Source organism: Ixodes scapularis, unplaced genomic scaffold (assembly GCF_016920785.2).
Source record: "Ixodes scapularis isolate PalLabHiFi unplaced genomic scaffold, ASM1692078v2 PGA_scaffold1__304_contigs__length_218370807, whole genome shotgun sequence".
Classification (NCBI taxonomy): Eukaryota; Metazoa; Arthropoda; class Arachnida; order Ixodida; family Ixodidae; genus Ixodes; species Ixodes scapularis.
The window spans coordinates 201782407-201799352 of NW_024609846.1; the positions used below are offsets into that span (position 1 = coordinate 201782407).

Sequence of the window (16946 nt, forward strand, 5' to 3'; positions counted from 1 at the left end):
AAAAAGTAACAAAGTTACAGTAACGATTTACTAGTAACGCGTTACTACCCAAGACTGGTTGTTTAATGTCTTAATGGTGTTGTTGTTTATGGTATTCTTAAAATCTAGAGTAGGTTTTCATTGCCAATAGGGACAGCGGATATCTTCGCGTAGTTTGTTTTCACTTCAATAATGTCTATTTTACAAAAAAAAAATAAGTTAAGGATGTCTTGGCTTTCTGTCCTAGTAACTGTGGTATGAATAACGCAGTCATTCGCAAATATTACTTTTAAGGATGGATCTACAGACCATCCCACATCATTAATATACGCTGTAAACGACTCAATTTTTGCGAGAACCTAATTTTTGTGAATTTAGCGAATCGCCTACGCTTCACGAAAAAATAGGCCCCGCTAATCTCTTTCCCTACAATTTGCGAATTTCGCGAACCACCCTGGTTCGAGAAATTTTGAGCTCGCGAAATATTCCTGAATACCACACTTCGATATTTGCGTCCGCTCTGCGCTGGGTAACGAAATGACGGCGCCGACAAGGCAATCAGGGAATGGAGTGCCGATACCCTAAGCAGCCAGAATTCACGCAGGTTATGACTTTAAAGAAGGAAAATGAAAGCAGCTGTCATTGGCCTAATTTCTAGTCGGTGTGGGAACTTTCTTTTTACAGCGATAGCATTTATGGGCTTTCCCATCACTGGGAAGGACGCCCCTTGTTGATGTTGTAGTTGTTGTCGATGTTGATATTGTAGTTGACGCAGCTGCGTTGGGTACGCGTCGTCGATGTTGCCGAATCCTTAAAAAATGTTACCAGCCGCCCGCAGGAATGGAACCCGGGTCTGCTGCGTGCGAGGCGGAGGCGTCACTACAGAGCTACGATACAGCGTTACCAACCAGCTTTATACCGATAATAAACCCTGGAGAAGGGGAACAAAGGACAAACACAAACCCTAATTGGAGATTTGTGTTTGTCCTTTGTCCCCCTTGTTCCCCTTCTTCGATGTTTATTATCGTTATTCTTTTCCTGCTCGCTTGCACCTTTGTACTAATCGCATTATCGTCACCTATTTATACTTCATTTTTTTCTTGTTTTCGGTAGTATTTAGTGCCCTTTGCACGCGCTCTCTGGGGAATAAATAGCCGATAAGAAAACGCCGTCGTAGCATTGTCAAAGCCAAAAGCTTATGCCGGGAGACGCTCTTTCACGCACTATGAAGAGAAAAAAAAAAGCGTTGGGAACAAAATGGTTAGGTGTCTATTTTGTTCCGAACGCTTTTGTTCACAAACCCCATGGTGCGTCAACGCAACGTTGATACCCAACGACTTTTGCCGTGACATATCGCCGCTATCGCTGTTACTGTACTTTAAATTAACGCAGGGCTGCTTTTTTTTCTCTCTCTTTCGAAGATATCAATGAGTGCGAAGAGCTCCCCAGCAAGTGCGTGCATCGCTGCCAGAATTTGCCGGGTTCTTTTCGGTGCGTGTGCCCGCCAGGACAAAGCATCTCTGAGGATGGAAGGACTTGCCAGGCAGCCCGTGAGTGCTTTTATTATTATTATTATTGGTTCATCCAAATTAACGCGATAGCGTTAAGGAGCTCGTGGCGCGCCAGAAAAGTCGGTGTGACGCGAAAATCCTTATTGGTCGATAATGTCAATGACGTCACAGCCACCTGACCTTGGCTCATCTGTCTGGAGGAGCGTACAGTTTTCATGCGTCGCGTAGGGGCGGAAAGTTTCCATCCGTCGCCGAGTCCGCCCAGTGGCGCTGCGATCCTGCCGACATCGTTCGCCTGTGGAGACTGCGTACCTTGCCACAGACCGTCGCTAGGCCGCCAGGAAAAAACACGTGTGCGATGGGTGTGGTGCCGTCTACCAGTGCGGAACGCTGTTCCGAGTCGTCGTCTTCTACGAGTGCGGGTGCCGCATCTACGTCTGCTCCTGCTCGGCGACAGGGTTGACCACGTAAGACTGAAGCCGAGAAGGCGGAGACGAAGGCTAGAAGTGCATAGGCGATCCGCCACGAGCGGGCTGAGGATTCGACAACGCTATCGCGTTCCACTCTTAAAGGCGAAGCTTAAGCGCCCTCCGACTTCTTCCTTAATTGCAATCGTAAAACGGAATTAATTAGGCCGCGGTGGGTTTTCGGCGGACGATGTACAAACATATGACCAACCCGACAGAATGGCATCACATGCACGGCCACGTTCGTGACTAAAAATTCAAATTCAGCCTTTAAAAAAAAAAAAAAATATCCTGCACATTGCGCGCTGTTAATCAGTTCAGCATTCCCTGCTGGAAGGCCTTCCCTCGCTACACCTCTCACGCAACACTTAGTCATGAACAATCCTTGCCGTCGTTCATAGTCCGTGAAAGGCGCATTAGGCACGGCATGAAAATATAAAGAGTAAACTTACCTCACGAACACTGAATGCTCTCGCCAAACGTGGGTTGGCACGGAACATCGTCTAGGCGCTCTCAAATTGCGTGGACTACGGTCACGTCAAAACAGGCGTCAAAACGGGGTCAGATGTCCCTTGCTGGTCACTGAGCTAGCTCGGGAATTCCGACGATGACGTCACGACGCTCTGAGCAGATAACAGGCGGCCGGGAGGATCGTCGCACGCAATGCGGCAGTCGCTGCACGCATTATTTAAAGTAAATGTGGTTTACGTTTACTTCTGCCGAAGATAAGTGCGATAACTGAATTCACGCGACAAAAAGCTATAGAAGTCTGCCCCCAAGTCACGTTTCGTGAAACGTGCATCAACTTCCCTTTAAACCTGAAAAAAAAAAATCTATGCACAGAGGAAAACGTCAGAAACCTTTTGGTTGACGGTGCTACTCATACACGGCAAAACATAAAGCAGAAACGTGAGCGCTTCGGTGATATGATTAGTCGAAAGCAGATTCGGCGGATGCGAACGTGCGTGGTACCACCTGTGAGTAACCACGTCAGCCAGAAACCAGAAGGTTTTTGACGTTTTCTTCTATTTTGTATAAGAAAAAAAAAAGCTTTTTTTAATATTATTTTTTTTCCCTGAAGCTTACACTTATAAATCTTAAGTATCATAAATTCTCCACTTAAAAGTCCCTGTGAAATTTTTCAATGGACTCCGTTCATTGGCTAATTTACACGAATTATTTTACGCCCGAACAGCGCTTGAGAACAACACCTTGTATGTTTAAATCGGAGTCTCAATTTCACTTTATTAAATTTTCTTTTTAGTTTTCACATAAGTATACGTTTTTATTGGTTACAATATTGCTGATTGTTGTTCGCAGCGCATGCTCGTAACTAGCTCTCTTTTATCGTCTGCCAAGAACAAATATCTTGAGTGGGTGGAATGCACGATTATGCACGTTCAACATGCGTTCTACCCAACCAAAATCGTTGTTCTTGGAAAACGTTAATTGGAAATTAATTCTAAGAATGTGTTATGAATAACGATTAAAATATTGTAATAATGATGCCAGTTAAGCCATGCTCCGGTGGCATGGGAATAAAGAAGAAATGTTGGCATCTCGGATTATACGCCCTCAGGAACGAGGATGCTTCATGTTAGTTTCTGCACGCGGCTTCTTTGGAGAATTTCATAACAATTGGCGACGATGATAGACCTATTCTTTCCGGCAAGTGATCACTATTACTGAGCTCCGGAATTCCAACACATGTGACCTTAGAAACCTTCCGTGGGGAACCTACAGGGTGAATCGACTATATAAAAAGCAACACACAGTTTTTCGAGCCAAACATCGTTCTTCCTTCTAAAAGATGGTCCGACTTCCTGCTGTCTTGGGTGCAAAGACATACTCGCGTCTGCGGAGCATCTAGAACCCCAAGGTTCCTGTTTTAGCATAAAAATATTTTCGGTGTTCTCAGCAACCGTTTCACTCGCAAACTCTCCGTGCTAGTCAGCCGTTGCAAGTTCACTCTATACTGACAAACAAGAAAATTCATTAATGCTCACATTACCGCACCCAAAACATCACCGAGCCCGTTGAGTACAGATCCTTCTTGAGCGGCATGTTTCGCGGCAGGCTTGACTGTAGTATCTGTTGTAACCTGGTTCAGGTGGCAAATATATTTATTTCGAGGAGCCGAAACTAAGCAGGTCCGGCCGCCAGGACATACGGTGCCGAACGCCCGAGCTGCCAGCCACGCGAGCCCGTGCAACTGGCTTGATGGTCCCTTCGATGATGATAGCAGGCTGTCTGCTACATCTCCCCGATTACGAAGACTGGAAGCGCTCCGGTGCCATGCGTCTTCGTTGAGGGTACCTTGGAATGTGCTCCAAATTACGGTGTAAAGCTCCTGGGCTTGCTGGAGTTGGAAATTCCGTTGGAGACGCAGTGCGTTCAACCGGTGGACTTCTGCTGACCGGAAACAGGAGGCCTTCGAAAGCGTCGGATGTGACTCTGTTCTTTAGGTGGTCAGCATGCACACGGCGAACTTTGAAGTTCTCATCCAGGACCTCGAAAATCACGCTGCCTACCCTTCCTTAAATCACACCCTTAATCCAGTGCTGTTTTCTCAGAGGGTGCTTGATCCAGACTTTTTGGTGAATTGCGAACGAGCGCGAGTTCAAGTGGCGGATCTGTGGAGACCTGGACGGTTTGGCCGAGGGTTTTACCAAATCAAGCACCGTCCTATAGTGTCTCTGGTTCAAAATTAAGCATGGGGCCTTCCCAGTGGATATGTGAGGGGTAATGCGGTATCGCATCAAGAAGTCTTGTAGGCTCTTCCGGCTGTCCTTGCCCTTTGCGCGACGAAGAGCGGTCTTGAACGTCTTCACGAAGTTCTAGGCTTGACCATTTGATTTCGGATGATACGATGGCGTGAGAAGGTGGTCAATGCCGTTTTGAACCAGAAACGTCTCGAATTCGGAACTAATGAACTGAGGGCCATTGTCCGTTACCAACTGTTGTGGAAGACCATGGTACTGAAATATTTCTTTGAAGGCATCCATGGTTGCTGATGCTTTCGTAGATGTCATCTGTATGACTTCCGGCCATTTGCTAAAAGCATCAATGACGATGAGGTAGTGCTTTTGGTCCAATTCTGCAAAGTCTGCATGGAGGCGATGCCAGGGTGTTCCTGGATCTTCCCAACGATGCAGAGGGATTTGCGGTCGGGCGTCCGATATTGATGCGCACTGTTCGCACTGTTGAGCTTGTTTTTCGATTTCATGGTCCATTCTTGGCCACCAAACATAAGATCGCGCGAACATCTTCATCTTCGTTTGACCAATGTGACCCTCATGAAGCAGATCGAGGACATGTGGCCTGAACTTGCTAGGAATTACCGTTTGATCATTCCAGAGAATGCAACCGTCGAGCTCGGCAAGTTCTGCTCTTTGCTTGTGGAACGGTTGAATATTTGGGTCAACGATCTTCGTTGGCCATCCTTCCAAAATGTGTGTGCGAACCTGGGAGAGCGTTTTATCCTTTGCTGTCTCCTTGGCGATGTCAGCTGCCCTGATGGGGAACTTTGCCAGAGTTTCGGTGTGGAGTGCGAAGACATCTTCAGACCTCAATTGAATGGAAAACACGCCTTGTGACATCTCTTGGTCAAAGGCTTGATCAGGGCCTTCAGCAAACCGGGACAGACCATCAGCGTTCCCAAACCTTTCGGTTGGAACATACTCGATGGTGTAGGCGTAATTCATTAAGATTAGCGCCTAACGGTGAAGTCTGTTAGCTGAAGTGACTGGAATGCCCTTGGTTGGTCCAAAATGGTGGTCAAAGTTCGATGATCTGTGTACAAGACAAACTTGTGTCCCCAGAGATACTGGTGAAACTTACGTACACCAAAGATGATTGCCAGTGCCTCTTTCTCAATTTGGGCATACTTCCGCTCCGTCTTCGTAAGCGTCTTTGAGGCGTGAGCGATGGGACATTCTCTTCCATTGATTTTATGGTATATCACTGCTCCAACTCCCTCTGATGAAGCATCTGCCGCAAGGTAGATCGTCTTGTCAGGGTCGAAGTGGGCAAGAGCTTCGGTTGCTGATAGATGCTGTTTGATCCTGTCAAAAGCGTCCACACAATCGGAGGTCCAGTTCCAGGCAGTGTCCTTTCGTAGAAGGGCGTTTAGTGGTGCGGATATTTTGGCCAGGCTTGGCAGGAACTTACTGTAGTGTTGGATCATCCCCAGAAGAGATCTCAGCTGGCTGACATTTTTGGGCTCAGGCATGTTGAGGATAGCAGAAATCTTCTTAGGGGACGGACTTAACCCTTCACCGTGAACCACTTGTCCAAGATATTCTACTTGCTCTTGAAGAAAGCTGCACTTGCTTTTCTTCAGAGTGAACCCGTATTCTTCGAGGCGCTTGAGGACTCGTTCCAGATTCCGAAGATGATCGGAAGTGTCCTTCCCGGTCACAATTATGTCGTCTAGATAACAAGCCACGCCATCAATACCTGCAGTGACCTGGTCCATTGTTCGTTGGAACACGGCTGGTGCCGATGCAATTCCAAAAGGCATTCGATGAAATTGAAAAAGTCCTTTATGGGTGTTGATTACAAGGACTTGCTTGGCTTCGTCGTCTAGTTCCATCTGAAGGTACGCTTCGGAGAGATCCAACTTCGTGAATCGATTGCCTCCGTTGAGCTTGGCAAACAGTTCTTCAGGTCGTGGTAGAGGATACTGAGCGATGTCCAGTTGAGGATTTACGGTGACGCTGAAGTCTCCGCAAACGCGGACTGAACCGTCAGCTTTGGGGACTGCCACGATTGGCGTTGCCCATCTGGATACTTCAACTGGGGAAATAACCTTGTTGTTGATTTGTTTCTGCAGATCCTTTTCTACCGCCGCACGTGTCGCAAACGGAATAGGTCTCGGCTTGAAGAAGCGTGGTGTTGCCTCAGGCTTGAACTGTAGCTGAACCTTCAGCTTCGTGCAGCAGCCAAGACTGTCGGTGAATACGCGCGAGAATCGCGTGAGCATTGATTCCAGCTTGGCGCGTGTAGTCAGTTCAATGGATCTAACAAACAATCGGTTCAGATCGATCTTGAGCGCATCAATCCACGTTCTTCCAAGCAAGTCGGTGTGTTTCTTCTCTGTCACCACGGCTTCCAACGCAGAGGTCTGTTGGCCTAGTGTGAAGTTGAGAACGCACTGTCCCTTGAGAGGAATTGCCTGGTTATTGAAACAACACAGGTTGCACTCACTTTTCTTGAGTGGCGGGCATCCGAGCTTCTCCCAGGTGTCAATGTTCAGTAGTGTCAGCTTGGAACCGGTGTCCATTTGCAGATCAACGGGGATTCCTTGGACGAGACAGGTGACAAATTCGCCGTCTCTATCGCGAGTAGCGAAAACGTTCGTGACGGTTTTGACGTCCCGTTTCCGGTTTCCTCGTTGTTTGTTGCGGTCGCTGGAGTGGCACATCTTTGCAATATGGCCTTTCTTGCCGCAGCTGTTGCAGGATTCATTCCGATAGCGACAAGTAGACTCTACGTGGTTGCTGTTGCCACACCGGAAACACTTGGCTGGGGTAGAAGCAGGATGCTTTACTTTGTCGACGTGCAGCGCATTTTGGTCAGGACGATTCAATTGGAGGGACTCCGTTTCAGCCCTGAGATAAGACTCGGTCAGCCGCAGTGCAGTGTCCAGCGTTAAGTCCTTCTCCATTACCAAACGTGCCCGGATGCGGGGATCGTGAAGGCCAACAATGAATGCCGTCAAGAGTGAACAGTTCCTGGCGTTTGTCTCCGTCTCATATTCGCAAGTTGCAATAATGGACCGTAATCTTGCGAGGAATTCCTTTACGTTCTCCGATTCCTCTTGACGCGCCGAAAATAGCTTGGCTCGCTCGAACTCCTTGAATTTCCTCGGAGCGAAGTGATCCTGGAGCCGTGTAACGAGGTCTTGATACGTCAGCTCGGAGAAATTCTGAGGCTGAACCAGGGTGTACAGCAGCTGAAACGTCGTCGATCCAAGTGAAGCTATCAATAAATTTTTCTTGTCGACGTCGGCGGTTATCTTCGCGACGTCCAAGCAAGCTTGAAATCTTATCTGATAGAGCTTCCACTCTTCCTTGTCGGAGTCGAACGTCCCAGGGCCATGGAAGCGGTGGGTGCTGCTGTCTCCCACGTCTCGATCGTTGGAGCTGCTGCTAGTCATCAGGGGTTCCTGGTTTTCGTCGCCAATGTTGTAACCTGGTTCAGGTGGCAAATATATTTATTTCGAGGAGCCGAAACTAAGCAGGTCCGGCCGCCAGGACATACGGTGCCGAACGCCCGAGCTGCCAGCCACGCGAGCCCGTGCACCTGGCTTGATGGTCCCTTCGATGATGATAGCAGGCTGTCTGCTACAGTATCAATGAGGTTACGACCTAGACACCATCGCTTAAAGATCCCAACTTCACGTTCCATTACGCGATCCAGCTATTATGAGTGATGGAAACAGCGAAGGACAATTACAGACTGCTAATGAAACAGGGAGTAAACCAAGGAGTGGCCGAACCTATCAAGGTAGTCAAACAAGCTCTATCCAAAAGTATCACGGGCTAACCCTGTGGGAAAACATGCGGCCGTTAGAATCTTCAAAGGCCTCATCTTCTTACATAGTCACAGTTGAAGAGCCAGGGAAGCAACATCAAATTTACTCGACACCAGAGCTAGTGTCTCCAAAATCAAACAAACGACCTGTCAGAAGAAAAGAATATCTGGCCTAAAATGCGAACGTTTAGACGTCACCCTAAGAAACTATTGCGGTGAGCTTTCTAAAGTTCAAGGAAAGGTTCGTTCCTGCTTGATTCTTCATCAAAGAAGCACAGCTACCATCGCATGTTCCAACTAACCAGACTATCGTACTGCTTGAACGAAACTAGACGAGCGGCCTCGAAAGGAGCCTGGCCAATATATACTTCCATTCCCAGTGTTGACGCACTGCTGAGAAAGCACAAGTAAGTTATTTTTTCTGACGAACTAGGCGGGCTTAAACGTGCGAAAACAAAGATCCCAGGCCAAAAAAGATCAAATCCAACGTTCTTCAAACGTCGCAGCATTTTGTTTTGCGCTACAGAACAAGGTTGCTATCAAACTGCAGCGGTTCGTGACGGAACCACCCGTCCGGTAAGAACATCGGAGTGGGTGGGAAGCACCCATTGTTCCTATCATGAAGAGCGACGGCTGTATAAGGATGTGCGGGAGCTTCAAGGTCACTTTGAATCCCGCATTCATTGTTGAGGAGTGCGCAGTTCCAAGATTTAAACATTTATGGGCCAAACTTTGAGGAAGTTCACCAAGGTGGACATGAAGGACGTGTTCCAACGGGTGAAATTCGATCCCGAGTGCCAAAAGCTTGACACAATTCAAACCCTGAAAGGTCTGTTTCAATACACCGGACTACAAATCGAAGTGTCCTCAGCCCTTGCAATCTTTCAGAGAGATATGGACAACCTGCTGCACGACATGGCCCATGTCGTCGTGGATTTTGACGATATAATGATGGCAATACGCGGAGAACTGTAACCAACACCACAGAAAGTTGAAGCTGTCATGAATGCCCCACAATCAGTTGACCCCAAGCAGCTTAAATTATATTTTGTTCTTGTCAGCTACCGGCGTTTTGTTCCTAAATGGTTTTAATTTTTTCAACCGTTGTGTCACCGGTGGTAGGAACAAGAGGAGAATTCATTTTAGAACAGCAAAGAGCTCTTGACATCTGCTAAAATGCTGCAGCACTTCAGTCTAAAGAATGGGATTGTCTTAGCTGATAGGTGAGCAGAACTACAACCATCTGTAGAAGAAAGACGGTGTTTCTCTCCGAAGCGACGAAGTTTCATCATCTGGGGCAATGAGTTTAGAGCCATTACTGATCACAACCCTTTCGTTGAGTTTTGGGCTCTGACAAATTCATCCCAGAGAGAAGATGACCACGAGTGATACGTTGGACAGTTAGGCTAGCAACGTACGAGTGCAAGCTTGTTTACGGGCTCGTCTCTAGCATAGGCAACGCCGATGCCTTAAATCGTTTACCATTGGCCATAAACAACCTATAGGTTTCGAGACAAGCTGATGTTTGTATGCTGGAAGAGTCGTACCTCCTGGCTCTCTCTGCTGCAGTCGTTGTGCAACGTTCCGGAACCGACCTAGTATTGTTACGAGTGAGAAATACACAATGCTCTGGTAGCGACCCCCCAGGAGGTCCGCCGTGGTTGCCGTTTCCAGCAAAGCTGACTGAACTCAGCGTTCAGGAAGATAGCTCGCTCTTAAAATATAAACAAATCGAAAAAAGCGGCAAAAGCAAATGTTATATTTACTGCAAAAACGCCATATATGATAGTAGAAAATTAAGACCATCGCATATAGCCATATTGTTTTGGGATGGTTTAGACGACAGAATTACGGCAAAAGTTTTACATTGTCATGAATGCCAAGAACATAACTGTTCCGATCAAAACGTACAGTCGATTGCATGGCCTTTTTCAGAAGGACTATGGTCGCACCTACATGCTCAATTTGGGAGACCGTTCCGGGATCATTGTTCCTTGTGTTAGTCGACGTATTTTCTAGGTGGGTTGAAGTTATTCTGTTATAATCCCCCTCTGGCTGATGTTGCGATCAAGTGCCTCCAAAATATTTTTTCTGGAGCTTGGACTACCGCATATCGTTGTTTCGGACAACGGTCGCCATTTCGTAAGCGACAATTGCAGCGAGTCTTTTGTGACTCCAATGAAATTCACAGTACTCTGATATCGCCTTACCACTCAGCGTCAAATGGTGTTGCGGAACGCGTTGTACAAACGGTGAAAAGAATGCTGATGAAAGCATCCCCTGAATATTTTCAAACCAAGATTGATCGAACGCTCCTCGCGTGTACAGGAACACGACACCTTCGCTCACAGTCCGGTCAAGATGGTCGTGGGTAGGGAGCTATAGACAGCCCTGAACCTGATGCTTTCGAACATGTGGAGTGAAGTGGTCTTGAGACAGCTAAAACAAAAGTTTAGCTGTGATCTAACAGCGCGCGAGAAAACACTTCCTCAGCCTTCAACAGACTGTTTTTGACCGAAATGTCAGAACTGGTCATACGTGGACTGCTGGAGCTGTGCTGCGGCCAACAAGTTCGTCATCTGTGCAAGAGGAACTAGTGGCAGTACCCGCTGAACCTGTCCCGGTGTTTATCGTCGAGAACATCGCCTTCCGAATGGGTCTGCAGGGAGAAATTTCCATGGGTCCACCAAGTTTTCCGCTGAACGACTAAAAGCACGTGCATTTACTGACAAAAAGCCCTCTACATCCGCACCCGTCGAAGATAGCTCTCCGAGACAAGGTACTGCTGTGGACTTTGATAGAGGATCTTCAAAGCCCTTGCTTACAACTCAGAGAAGTTCATGAATCCGTCGGTCAACGCGAACAAAAAAGCAAGTGGAGCATCACAAACCATAAAGAGTTATCATGTTTTTTCTCTGGGTTTTAGTTTTAGTCAATAAGAACTAATATTAAAAAGGGGAGGACTGTGATGATGACGTCAGTTAAGCCATACTTCGGTAGCAGGATAATAACGATGCGTCTGGCTTCTCAGCCTCTTCTCGCTCTAGAACGATGCTCTAGAACGCAGCCCTCTTGTCCTGTCTGTGTCTTGCGCTGGCTTCCGGTTGGTGACGTGTACAACCGGGCACTACGCCTTTGTTATCTGAGACATGTTGCATGCCCCCTTTTGATCAGTTCAGTTGATGAGAAGGACGATCGCATTCACGCTCCAATAACCATTTCACTGGCAGGAGTGCGTTTATCTTTCTTGACCCCTGAGACCACATCACCAGATTCATCACCAGACTACAATTCCGCTTGGCCCTGTCAATGGCTAAACGGACTAAGGACAGGCCAGTAATCGGTGCTTCGAGTGCATCGCGGTGTTCAGCACATACAGGAGCTTCTAGGTGTGCCGCAGGTGCTCCCGCTCGTGCTGTCGAGACATATACATTTTTTTTTTGTCTGGTAGGTTTTTGAATAAACATACTTTCACTACCTTAGCCTCATTTAAGGATTGGGGGGGGGGGGGGGGAGATGAAAATGTATAAAGCGCTGTTTAATACTAACGCCTCGAATAAATTCCAGGACAGAGTCCTGAATAATCTTCCTATGCTGAGCCTCACCCTCTGGCCTTGTCTACTGAAGGATGATCTTGGTGGGATGCCGAGCTGGAAGGTCTTATATGACGGCCCGTCGTATCCGTGTTGCAACGGTGGATTGAGTCATATTCTAAAGCAACTTTAGCAATGAGGTCAGCGCACACATTTCTGTGGGCAGGTTCACTCGCCTTATATGGACTCCTGAGTTCATCGGAATAAGTTCAAGAACACGGTTTGCGAATAGTGTTTTTCGTATGTTCATGTAGTGGAAATACACTTTTAAAAATAGTACGTGAGCTCACTTTGCTGCGAAACACGGATACAGTCAATTACGTTGAGCAAGAGGAGTATCCCAGCGAATGACGTAGCTTGCTATACGACAAGGGGAAAAAACTGCCTCGTGCACAGGGATGATCAGCCTAACGTTTCACTCGATCATTGTGCCTGAACACATCACAGTTTTTCAAATCTAATTATATGCTGAGCTTCATCATTCGCTTGCGTTCCTTTATTGTTAGCCGTGACTAGCTGTTTCCAGGCTATGCATGAAATTAAACTTGCATAGGATTTTTTATTGCAGACTAGTCACTTGCAGCTTTAGGAAAGCAGGGCGTGGCTTATCATGCTTGCGCTTCTCTCGCTTTGTGATTTGTTTTTGGCGTTCTTATTGACTAATGCCGCCATCTCATTGGCAACGCAGCGACAGTACGACGCCAAGATCTCGACCCGCCTTGCGATTCTTAAATGAGCCCTGAGGAGGCTTCTGAGATCGCCTAAATATGGCGATACTCAATCTGCTGGCTTTAACGCATCCTAGAAATTCATAAATCATGACGATACGCGGTCGATTACCCTATTAAAATAGCAATCAAAGATGTAACACACCGAAGTCATCTCCGGCGATGGGATTAGCATTGTTCCGGCAGCCAGGACCAATGAACACGCAACATTTTGCTGAGACTGCAAACGCTGTTAAAAAAAAATGTGTCTGTTTTTGTATATAACAAAAGTAAATAACTGTAGTCAAAAATTTTATTGTTCGTGGAGAGGGTTCAAATACTGCAATAATCGTCTCAGAAACAACGCACTATATGCTTCTTTTTTTCTTTTTTTTTTTTTTTTTGTCTTTTCCGGGAGTGATGTGTCCGGTCGTCAGCTCCCGAGCGCGCTCGCTGGGTTGATTCGTATTCTGGGCTGCATGGGCAATGAGCCGTGCGCATTCGAGATATCACTCCGCGGTTCCACCGGTTGGAGGCGCGAAGATCCTTCGCTCGCTATGCGGAGAGCAAGTCGTCTGCTTGTTGCACAGTAGGTACGGTGACGTCAGAAAGAGGCCGAGCTCTGATTGACTCATATTAAAGGACAGTGGGTAGACCTCAAAACAGAGTTGGCTTAAGGTTTACCCACTATCTTTGAATCGGATCCAATCACAGCTCGGCGTTCTGGTGTCACAACTACACTTGCAAAGGAAGCAGACGAACTTGCGCTCCGCATTGACTGACAGTGGTCCTGGTTTCGGAACATAACCTCGGTGTGTTGCGATCTTGAATTGCATTTTTAGAAGGAACATCAGTCGCGTATTGTCATAATTTAGGGATTTATAGGACGCTTAGAGCCAGCAGGGTGAGTTATCGCAATATTTAGGCAATCTCAGAAACCTCCTCGCGGTACTTTTAAGCTGTCTGTGTTCTGGTAGCATTCATAGACATGCATGCCCTGCTTTTATGCTTGTTTCTATGCCGCAGAATGCACGCCAGGTTTCTTTGGTGAAGAGTGCCAGTACGCGTGCGCGGACTGTCAGCAGGGAAAGTGCGATTCCCTCGCCAAGACCTGCCGCTGTCATCCTGGATACCGAGGAGCGTTTTGCAACGACACTTGTCTCAAGGTACGGGTGCGGCATGCATCTGCTCAAACGATGTCTATTAAAGCACTTACATTGTATAAGGCAAACAAAAAAAAACAACAAAAAAACTAATTATGATAGCGCATGGCTCTGTCTTGATGTTTGTGCAAAAAAATACAGCGCGCAATAAACTAGAATGAGCAACAGAGGCGGATACAGCAGGCGAGCTCAGTTATAGTACTGTCAACGATGCGCCCGAAAGGCAAGAAAAGACGGATATAATAAATTCCAATGACTGCTTGAACTTCAGTTTTCGGGTATTCAACAATTTGCGCCGCTAAACCACAACGATCCGTTTTAAAGAGTTACGAGTCTTTCGATGTTGTTTCTCTCCTATAGGGGACATACGGTGCCGGTTGCGAGGAAAAGTGCTTGTGCAAAAGTGACGCCGCGTGCCATCCCAAGACGGGACGCTGCACCTGCGCCCGAGACTCACGTGGCCGGCACCGCTGCGATGACGTCTGTCCCTTCGGTAAGTCAAAAATTTGATCGACACCATCCGCGACAGCCTTGGTCTGGTACAGCATGGATGAGAAACAAAAGGCGCTCTTACCCTGACGAGACGCCAACATATTCCGCGCAAAAAGGTTACACTGGTTGAATGAAACGAGTACAACATATTTCTCAGCATCCATCATAAAACTTTAGTACGCTTTCCGGATCTAACAGAGAGCATCCCTCTGGGTGCGAACATAGAGTCAGTGTCATGTTCACGCTTTTTGCTTCGTGATTGGTCTTTCGGCGTTTTCATCGACTAATGCAGCAACCTCATTGGCTACGCATATATAATAAAGTGACCGCCATGCCCTCTTTTTCTAGAGCTGTCTGTCGGTCACTATAATCGCTGAAGCCGGTGGAAATCACTCAAATTAAAAATGTTTACACCATGGGGCGTCAAATGCTCTTACAGAGACAGCCATGACTATCATATTGCAGCACCCTTATTTCGACCTCATACACTCTTTGCACTTATGAAATGGGGTGCTGCTGCATTCAAAACCCTTCATTTTTAAAAAGTGTAAAAGCATATGAAAAGTTGCTACGGTGAAGTGAGGAATAGCACAAAGGGTGTTAACCCTTCAAAAAGGGCGAGCACCGTTTTGGAGAGCCGCACTGACGCTTGCTTTAGTTGAGGTTGTTTTATCAACAATCTCGAATAATTCTTGCCTCTACCGATGCTTCTTACTTTATTTCTTATTTATTTACTAATTTATATATTCCTTGAACTTCGATATATTACGCATTACCCGCAATATTGGCGAGAACAAGTCAACGCACTTGTAATCTTCGCAATTGTGGAAGCGGTACACCTTCGAATGAGAATGTTTGAAATTTCGAGTGTATAAGGCGGGAGAACAGTCAATATAACTTATGATTCCTCTCTCGTGCGTGATCAATTACGCCTGTATTTGCTGTTTCCGTGTATCTGAGAGCCGTATGTGTTGGTGTAACACCCTTAGGGTGTGAGCCCTGGGACAAGCTGTCTGACATTTGTTTTTTGCACAAGTAGATTGGCGCTTCTTCTTCCGAGTCAGTCACACTAACATACAAAAGTATACTCGTCTGCTCAGTAGGCCGTGTCGTCTGCTCGCTGTGCGCGTCGTCTACTTGCTCCGCTATTTCATTACCTCGTTCGTCTGCGTCGTGGGCTGCCGCTGACCGTGGCAAGGCTGTCGGTTTCATTTTGCGCGGAACAACAACTACGCCTTAAAATTGAACAAGGCAAAATACACCCTTCATGAAAATTTGGGGTTGCCGCGTGGAGGCGTCAATTGTTTCAGCGAGATCCGACATCGGTAACAGCCTATACCTCGCTGCCCAGGTTTCTTCGGCCCTCGCTGCAATCGGAGGTGTCCTGACGACTGTCCGAGTGCAAGGTGCCACCGCCACTTCGGTCACTGCGAGTGTCCACCGGGGTGGCACGGACGCCACTGCAACCTGCCCTGTGCGGCTTTCACCCACGGCCCCGGTTGCAGCAGGCCGTGCAAGTGCAGTCGCGCTCACTCCTCCGGCTGCGACCCCAAGGTGAGCAACGACAGCAGGATGCGATGCGTCGAGAGTAATTAGTAGAGATGTGCCCGCCACATTCTGCTCTTCTCTACGCTTGGTAACGTTGCACGAGTGTACCATACTGACTCACCGCGTCGCTTTTCTTAACTGTACGATAATTGAATCTTGGAAAATGCATCCTGTTGTTGCTTGGCGCGGAATAATAAAAAATATGGATCCATCTACCAGATAAATTCGATATATCGGTCGCAAAGCGAAATGTAAATAAATATTTGGTAGAATCTTAGCCGTTCGGGCGTGATGTTGTAGAAGGACTATGGGAGCAACGTACACAACGGCTACGACGTCTATCAATACATTTTGGTCAGCACCGGCTTATATTATCCACAAACTGTATGTTGTGGCCTCGTTTAGGACTGTCTGTCTTGACTGGACGACAGTGATGCTCATCCGTTTAATTATACACTGCTTTTCTTGGCATACAGCTTTCACCGTACGCTTCAATTATTTCTTTATTGCGCTTTCTCGGTTTCACGTTCTTTAACACACTAAAAAAAAAAAAAAACGTGCAGCTCAGCGCTGTTTTTCTTGCGTACACATGTGCGATATAGCCGCCATGTTGCTGCAGTTGAGAAACAATGGCACGCTGGGATATAGCGCTGGTTCTTGTTCCGAAGGTTCTAGTATCTAGAGGCAAAATTAAGCGCTGAGTTTGAAATGTTTTGACTCATTTTTGACGTCTATACCGAAAATAAAAAAAAGGTCGCAAACCCTGTTTTTTTTTTCCATTATTGGATATGATTGGAATCAAAAGCACAGTTTCCAACAGTTCATTAAAACCAAACACTTGAATTTTCTAAAAACGTTTAAGTCTTATGGAAACCAATTGAATACACAATTGAAACGTGCAAAAAGAAAATATTACAACAAACTTCAATGCGGAAACGACTAACGACTA

The 16946-nt window shown here is 46.8% G+C and overlaps 1 protein-coding gene across 1 annotated transcript in view; it reads left to right on the forward strand.

The window, feature by feature from the left end:
- LOC121048543 (multiple epidermal growth factor-like domains protein 6) overlaps nucleotides 1-16946 on the forward strand; it is a 241208-nt gene that overhangs the window by 38408 nt on the left and 185854 nt on the right. Inside the window, exons 6-9 of the mRNA XM_040504993.2 lie at nucleotides 1401-1529; nucleotides 13821-13960; nucleotides 14318-14450; nucleotides 15801-16003. Coding sequence (XP_040360927.2) covers nucleotides 1401-1529; nucleotides 13821-13960; nucleotides 14318-14450; nucleotides 15801-16003 — 605 coding nt within the window. The remainder of the gene's footprint in view (nucleotides 1-1400; nucleotides 1530-13820; nucleotides 13961-14317; nucleotides 14451-15800; nucleotides 16004-16946) is intronic.